Here is an 8,842-nt window from a genome sequence, read left to right as displayed (position 1 = left end):
CCCCTTCTTTGACCATCCATGGAAATGCCTGGGCTATTGGCCACACGATTTGAGAGGCTCTACCCATCCTTCCATTTGCCATTTACTTGAAGGGCCATCATCCCTGCAGAGTTTCTTGAGGGAGCAGCATGGAGCTGTGGATTGTTCTTCCAGTGCTAGTAGGGGACAGAGAAAAAATAGAGTAGGATTGTAGGAGAAAGACAAAGGCAGGGACAAAGTATTTACTAGGAACAGGAAGGCCTAACGTGGAAATCATAAGAGGATGTACATATTTCATACTCAGTTGCCTTTTTCCACACACATTAGCCCTTCCTGAACGGGGCCCTGCTTGTCCCCACACCACATGCGGGTGGGGGTGGGGTGTGAGAAAGGGCAGCAAAAGGGAGGGTTCAAGGCACAACAAGGCGACCTAGGGTTTAGGGTTGAAAAGAGGAGGAAGAGACTGTTACTTTAAAGTTAATACAAAAACTCTAAAACTCCTCCCCACTCCGGGGCCCATTTCAAACCATCCCTTTCCTCCACCTCCTGCTCACCCCTCCCACCAAGCGTGCCCTGTCAGCGGGACTGAGTACGCATGCTCCTCCGCGCTTTGCTAGCTTCTTGGCTTTCCCGGCCGCGGTCTTTCTTTCCGCGTCTCCGGCGCCCGCTTCGGACCCGGGGAGAACAACAAATCCCAGAAGCCTGTGCGGTGGCCCGGGGGTAGAAGCGGGCTGTTACGGGAGAGAAGAGAGGGATTAGGAGTTCTTTGGGATTGGTTTCTTTCCGCGGCGGCGGCAGCAGGAAGCCAGCCAGCGCCTCGGCCTGTGGCTACTTTTGAAGTGGAAGCTCCCGTTGCTTCCTTTCCCTCCCCCCCTTTGCCTGTGTAGGCGGTCACGCGGGGGCGGGTCCCCCGCTCGGTGGCGGCGGCGCGGAGAGGCGGGAAGGGATTGGGGAAGGAAAGCGAGCCCCGGCCGCGAGGGGTGCCCCGGCGGCGGCGGCCAGGGGAAGATGTCAGAGGAACAGCCGGAAAAAAAGGGGGAGCCGGGTTCCGAGGTGGGTGAAAAGCACAAGCCCGTGACCGTGACCGCCCCGAGGCTGCAGCCGCCCCGCCGAGAGGACGGCGGGGCACGGAGTGCTAGGGGGACCGCGAGTTAGGTTTCCTTCCGATGCTGGAGGGGCCTGATGCAACATCCACCTCGGCCCTGGGTGGGGGCGGGGGAGGAGGAGGGCAGTAGCAGGGGTGCAGCTTGCGGGAGCCCGCGGGGCCCCTTACGGGGTGGCGTGGCGTGGAGTGGAAGGGGGCCTACCTGGTGCAAAGCGGGCTGTTGCTTCTGCAACAATGGCCAGCGGCGGGGCTGAGCCTCGGCCGCCTTGCACCGAGTGCAGAGTTTTCTGCAGCTGTTACCGGCTCTGCTGCCCGAGGCTGCATTGTGAAGGAGGAGGAGACGAGCATTGTGAGATAGGGTTGCTGCTCAGCCCCGCGCGCGCCTCTCTCCTTATTTGGGGAGGTATTTGGAACCCAGTGACTCGGGCTGTGGGGAAACCCACCTCACTTTACTGTCTCGACCCCCTCACCGCGCCCTCAGTATCCATGAAAATATCAGGGCATGCCTGTGCCCTGCCTGTTCTTTACTTTCATTTACATCTTAACATCGGGTCTTTTCTGAGTACTCTAGTGGGTTTCCTCCCTTTGCTATTAGTTCCGGTTGTTCCTGCAGTGTACATCTTAAGGGAGTGAAAAAAAGTGGTGTGAAGAACTACCTTGCTATAGAGTTAATAAAGAATGTTTTGGTTTGTGTTGTGCAGATAATGGAATTATCTTCAACTGACTCTGAGACTGAGTCACCAAAGGAAGACACTGAAGATGACATTCAGTTTGTTAGTGTAAGTAGCTGTTGCATTCAGTTTTACCATAGTAACTGATGCCTTTAATCCATCATTACACGGTAATATTAAGAGCTAGCTTTTCTGTTGGGGTTTCAAAGCATTTTCAGGCATTAGCTTGTTTTGAGTCCAAAACAACCCAGTGAGGTTTATATTAAAATAATTATCCCATTTTACAGGTGAGGAAACTGAGGTACCAGAGACGAGACTTGCTGCTTGAACAGCAGCAAGGAATTGTCAGATCCAGGTTTCCAGCATTTTTTCCCCTAACTCCAAGCTTAGCACCACATAAAATCTATTTAGAATAAGAAGTGACCTTGGAGGTAATCTGAAGCAGCTTCCTCAAAGTAAGGCTTAGAAAAGATAAGTGACTTGTTCGAGGTAACACAATTTGGAAATGGCAGAGTGGGGAACCAAACCTATGTGCCTTTTCCTCAGTATGCTGCCTTATCTCCTCTGTGCCTTGCTATTTTTCCTACACCATAATGCCTCATCAGTTTGGAGTTCAGCTGTTAAGCAACTTCACCTTGCTGGAAGAGGCATTGCAGTTGAGAAGCATAGAAGCATCTAAGAAGCTAAAGTAGATACTACAAAGTCCACACACTTCAATTCACCAAATATTTGTCATCCATTTGCTGTTTGAAAGACACTACTAGGTGCTAGACACACAAAGATGAAACAAGGCAATTTCTCGAAAGTTTACCACCTGACTGTGGAGGTGAAACATAACACAAATAAGCATATAGAAAGTGGAATTTGTAAGGTTGAAGGAGAGAGCCAAAGTGCTGTGAGGAATTTGAGAATGATAGTGTTTCAGGTGGAAGAAGAGTAGTCCCCAGGGCTTCATGGAGGAGGTGAAACCTGAGTTGAGCCTTGAGATTTTCAAGAGTGGGATTTTAGTAGCTGGAGATGGGGGAACAGAATGAGTAAAAAGCCCAGAGACAGATAGTAGATGGAGTGCAGAATGAGAATAATGGCCAGAGAGTTAAAGCTAGAAAGGTAGGTTTGAGAGAATTTATAGATGGCCTTGAAAATACCAAGGACAGGAACTTATTTTATACTTATAGGTAGTTGCAAAGGTTTTTTGAGGAGAGGAACAACATGATGAGAGCAGTGTGATGTGAAGCTTGTGCATTGGAGGATTTGGAGATGCGATAGATTGCGGACAGGAAGACCAGATAATGAAACCTTTTCTTTACAGTAGTTCCATGTTCAAGAGAGGTCATTGATGAAGATCTGAGCTAAGGTTGCTGCAGTGGGAATTGAGAGGAGAATATAGATGAAATATTGCAGAGGTAAAATAGACATAGATCTTAGCAACATTGGATATGAGGGAGAGGAAAGAGTCAAAAATGACTTGGAGATGATGAGTCTAGGTGACTCAAGAGATTGGTTGGACCATCAATAGAGAAGAAAAAGTAAAAGAAATAGTAAAGTAAGGGAAATGGAAGGTTTTGGGAATGTGATTTGGTGTTTACTTTTGGGCATATTGAATTCCAGGATCATAGCCTATTTGCTTTTGTTTTAGGCACATTAACAAGTATTAGTGATCTATTAAGTTCACAGTCAACTGGACTGGAAAGGAGCTAGTGTAGAATGTAGTCAAGCACAAGGAAAGCATCATCAGTAAATAGAAAGCAGACCCAAAATACCTTAAAAGCACAGCTTGTGTTAGGATCGTTTACTTTAGGGGCAAATTCCCCTTATAGTCAATAATCCTGTACTGTTAAGAATGTTCATTTATGTTGAGTATATATTTTAGACAATATTTACAACCAAAGTGGATAAGATGAGAAAGTTTTGGTGCTTAAAAATAAAGTCATTATATAGTGGAAAGAACATAGCATTTGGATTTAGAAGACCTAAATTCAAGTTAAAGCTCTGCCACCTATTAGTTATGTGACTATGTAACTCGGTTACATACATCTCTGTGCTTAGATGCTTTATAGAGGTATTGATAACTTTTATTATCTACCTCTCAACTTGTAAGGGAAACTGTGCTACTATGACTGTTGCTGTATTGAATCCTCACCCATCCAGAACAACTTATTTTTTCAAGACTTCAGATAGCTAAGGTTTTATGGTAATTCTGATTGACCTAGAGCTGGGGTGGGGAACCTGTGGCCTTGAGGCCAAGTATGGCCCTCTAGGTTCCCTTAAGTATGGCCCTTTGACTGAATCCAAACTTCACAGAACAAATTTATGAAGTTTGGATTTAGTCAGAGGGCCACACTTAAGGGGACCTAGAGAGGCCACAGGTTCTCCTAGGTCCTCTAGGACCTAGAGTATCTCCTCTTGTTTATCTTGGTTTGCACATGGTTAAGGCCTACTAAATAAACCACTTGTTATGAAATATTTAGGCCATTATCTAGTCACATTGTTATTCAAGTAACTTAATAGGATTGTTTGGAAAGTCTTCACTGAAACAGACTCCTTGTTTTCTTACTAATTAGTGGTAGGATGGATGGTGGTTCCTAATACTTGGAAGCATTATAAATTGTGTTTGGTACAGTAGGAAGAATTAGATTTGTAGTTGTAAGGGCCTGATTTGAATTGCAGCCCTGCTAGTTTATAGTCTGTATCATTTGTCACATTCTCTGGGTCTCAATTTCTCATCTGTATAACTAGTGGTTTGGACTAACTGACCTCTCCAAGAGCTTCTAGAGGTAAATTTTATGCTTTTACTATGAGTGATTAGAACATAGATGTGGGACCAAATTAATATTAAGCATAATATGTACAAATTTGCTTAAATAATCCTGAGAGACAAGTAACTTCTGAATAGGGTGGTGCAGAAGAGTTGGTATTTTTAGCTTGTCTTCTTACAAGGTAGTAGTTTTTTAAAAAGCAAGTAGTTGTTGCATCATAATTTCTTTTTTACTCAGGTGAGCAAGAATGCTTACCAGAAGGAGTATACTTCTAACCTGATCACAGAATCTTTTATTCTTAGCCCTAGTACTGAGAATTGGAGATAAAAATAAAACTCTGAGGCTCAAATACTTTCTAGTTGTGTGACCCAGGGCAAGTCACTTAACCTTGTTTGCCTCAATTCTTCATCTGTAAAATGAGCTGGAGAAGGAAATGGCAAACCACTCCAGTATTTTTGCCAAGAAAACTCCAAATGGGGTCACAAAGAAAACCACTCAGTAACAATGAGATAAGCATCTTAAAAAAGCTAAAACACACTTGAGAAACTATTGTAGATTTTCCCAGCTTATATCTGTATCATAAATTGAGCAGTAAGTAAGCACCTAATGTGAGAACAAAATCATCCTTTACCCTCAAGGAGCTGAGATTCTGGAGTGGGAGGAAGACAACTTATTAAGGGGAGCTTGTTGTGAGGGTAATGCTACTGATGAGGAGATGGAAAGAAATTTCAGAGAGGAAGTCCAATAGGGAGTGAAGTCATTGTGGCTGAGGCCCCTCATAAAATAGTGACCTAGCTAGAGACATACTAATTAGGAGGGTGGGCTGCATCTTTGTTGGGATGTCATCATGGTAATTTTCTAAGAGTCATACATATTTTGAATAGCTTTATTTCCCAAATTACTTTAACAGAATAGGTGTGATATGCTTGTTTACATTTCTGTGCCAGAAAGCATAAAAGTTAGGCTGTTTTTTGGATGAAAGTCTGAGTGTTACTTATTTTCAAGAGTGACTATAGCCTATTGACTGTTTTGTCTTGATAAATATTGTTGTTTTCTACTATAGTTTGGAATGAATTTTCTGAAATTGTAAGCATACAGTCAAGGGATTTTATAGAGAGAGAGGCTGTTTTAAGAACAACTTAAAGGACATAATGTATCCAGGATTTAATTGTGTCTGTATTTCTACTTATTTATTTTTGAGTGTTGGTTTTCGGAGAGTTTGAAGATTTCTTAAATTTAATTCCTTGACCTATTTTCCAGATCAGTCATTTTTGGTAGTAGATACTTTACATTTTCTTCTATTTTTTCCACTCTTCTGATTTTGTTTTAGTATTTCTTCTGTTGTGGAATCATTGATTTCTGTTTGGTCCTTTTTAATTTTCAGGTAGTCTAATACTTGAGTAAAGTTTTCTAAATTCTATTCTGTTATTTATTCTCCTGATTCTTTTCTCTGGAGCTTTCTAATATCACTTATAATTTCATCTTTTTATTTTTTGCTTCTTTTCTTCCAGGTACTCTTTAATAGTCTTTATGCCCAGGCCACTTTTTTCTCTAAGCCTTTGCTTTGTCATTTTTGTGGAATGATTCTTTTCTAAGTTTGTCTCTTGGACACCACTCTAGATCTGTGATTTTTTGCAGTAGTGTTCTGTGATTCCTGTTTACTTAGTTACTGTTTTGGACCTTTGTGCCAGGGCTAGGATCCACTCCCTCCTTGCATTTTTTGGATGGTTTGGTTGGTCCTCGAGTCTAACCTCCATTGCTTGCTGCTAGCTTCTACTTTCTCTGATATGTCTCCTTATAGAGCCCTGGCAGGTTTCAAACTTCTTGCATTGTCCCGTTTCAGAGCTCTGTGGTCTTTGGGATCCATTGGATCAACTCATTCAGATCAAAGTGCAGTGTTCTCTGCCTGAGTTAGCACTGCTGGTTTCCTGCCCTGTTGCCTCATCTTCTTCTCATCCTGTACATAGCTTCTTCAACTATTCTTGTTTTCTTGCCTTCTGGGTAGAGAGGCTTCAGGTGCTCCTGAATTCTCTGATCAGCCGGGAAGTGTACCTGTCTTCCACTGGAACCTTTTGTGCAGTTGTGCACTGGATGAAGGTGCTTACTATTGGATTTTTTTTTTAACCATTATTTGGTCTTTTGATCTTTTTAAATCTTTGCTGGAGTGTGTGTGTGTGAGACCTCTGCAGCCAGTCACACAATTATTGTAACTGAAAGTGAGAGATTAAAGAATATAGTATTTCATGATTCCTAGTTGAACTATGGAGGTGTGCATAAGAAAACCTAGAGTCCTTCCTGCTCCTACCTTTAAGTACTCTTTGACTTAGAATAGGTCAGGTTTTTTGTTTTTAAGAAAAAAATTTTGATTACGGGAGATTTTAAAGCATATGCACAGAAGTATACATAAAACATTTGCTTTCCTGTGATTGTTTTCACCTCCATGTTCTTAAAAACTTATAAATGGCCCTAGCATTTGTGTGGTACAGTGGATTTTGAGATAAGGGGTCTTGGTTTGAATCTTTACTATCTGAGTGACCCTATTAGGGAAGTCACTTAACTACCCTGATTGGTTTTCATATGAAAAATGAAAGAATTGAACTAAATGCTGTTTAATAAGAGCTCTTCAGACTAGAACCTGTAATTCCCTCAAGACTTAAGTTTTTTTCTTCTTTGATTAATTTTTCTGATTAATATATTGATAGTTCCCCCAAATTATTGAAGCAGTGATAATGCGCCATTGATTTAACTTCTTTTCTCAAGAGATTCCAGTCTAGTGTAGAGGACATAAAACCTTTCATTTCATTAAAACTTTGGAAAACATTAGAATATTCTCCTCTAACAATCTATGTAATGTATCTCTACTTCCAAATCATCTGAGCCCTGTAACAGTCTATTTTCTCATATATGAAATAAGAATATCAGTTCGTTATTCAAATGGTACAAGAATTTCTAATAAAAATAATTGATTGTAAAGCACTTTTAACTCAAAAAACACTAAATATCTATTTTGTACCAGGTGATGTACTAGACCAGAGGTTTCCCAAACTTATTTGGCCTACTGCCCCCTTTAAAAAAAAAATTACTCAGCGCCCCCTGGAAATCGACTTTCTTTAACCCTTTAACTTTTTTTTTAAAATTTGCATCATTTCAAAAAAAAAATAAATTAAATGATGCATCTTAAATTTGATAATTTATTGTAAATTTGTGGGGTTTTTCCTGCATTGAAATTTTGATGACACAATATTGTGTCATGTAACCCTATAGTATCGTATTATTATACAAATCATGCACACATTCCTTCCAGTGCATACTGGCCTTCCCAACAACACACAACATGCTCACCTGCCAATACTTGCTTGTTAAGACCTGTTGGCAGGCTTGACCACTGATGGGTATAATTTGCATTTGGTGTGTTTATTTGAAAAATAATGTAATCACTATGACTTTAATTCAGTTACACAACATATGAAACATGTACAAATGGTTTTTCAAATTTTCTTATTTTCTTTCCTTATGCTTTCACTGTCCCCTTATTTTTATTTAATCCTCCCATTTTGCACCCAAGGCTATGTCTCTTCCCCTCCTTCGCATTCTTCCAGCCCCTCCCAGGGGGCAGCATCACCTATTTTGGGAACCTCTGTCACTGGGGATGCAAACAAAAGACCCAAATAGTCCGTGCCCATGAGGAATGAATATACCATGTTCCATTACTTTGAAAGTGGAAGGCCCAGAGCAAATGATAAATAATAGTTTATGAGTGGAGACAATACCTACCTTTTAGATACTTATAGGCAATTACTCCCATTTAAAGGTGACTTTTTAAGCAAGTTGAAAAAAAATTTTTTCCCTGTTTTTAAAAAATTTCCTTACGTAATAGCATATTGCTCTTCTAATGTTCAGGACTAGAAAAGGAAGATCCTTCTCCTAGGGAGGAACAGTGTCTACTTTTGTAATATGTGTAATGAATATTGAGTTTTAAAACTTGCTTTTTTATGACTGGCTAATTAATCTATCATTGTATTCTCTAGTACAAATAACCTTGCTTTATAAAGTCTGCTCCTAAAAAGTTTTGTTCTTGATCTTATCCTGTATCTCTCCAATCCTTTAATCTTTCCCTATCAACTGGTTGTTTCCATTGCCTTCAAACATGCCTAACTCTCTAATATCCTTAAAAAAACTTCACTAGACCCTATCACCCCCTCAAACCATCACCCAGTAGCTCTTTTCCCTTTCTCAGCTGAACTCTATGAAAAAGCACAATTAAGAAACATTTATACTCTTTATTTGCATTCAGAATTGTCAGAGGTCTTTAGTACCTCAGTCTTCTAAAA

At 41.0% G+C, this 8,842-nt stretch overlaps 1 protein-coding gene across 1 annotated transcript in view; it reads left to right on the top strand.

Moving 5' to 3' along the window:
• Nucleotides 1-539: 539 nt before the first annotated feature.
• ZNF451 (zinc finger protein 451) overlaps nucleotides 540-8,842 on the top strand; it is a 95,736-nt gene continuing 87,433 nt past the window's right edge. The window contains 2 exon segments of the mRNA XM_021000498.2: nucleotides 540-1,032; nucleotides 1,786-1,863. Of these exon segments, the coding sequence (XP_020856157.1) occupies nucleotides 988-1,032; nucleotides 1,786-1,863 (123 nt within the window). The 5' untranslated portion in view covers nucleotides 540-987.

Source organism: Phascolarctos cinereus, unplaced genomic scaffold (genome assembly GCF_003287225.1).
Source record: "Phascolarctos cinereus isolate Bilbo 61053 unplaced genomic scaffold, phaCin_HiC Scaffold_5;HRSCAF=322, whole genome shotgun sequence".
In the NCBI taxonomy this organism is placed as follows: Eukaryota; Metazoa; Chordata; class Mammalia; order Diprotodontia; family Phascolarctidae; genus Phascolarctos; species Phascolarctos cinereus.
This window is presented reverse-complemented; position numbering and strand designations above follow the sequence as displayed.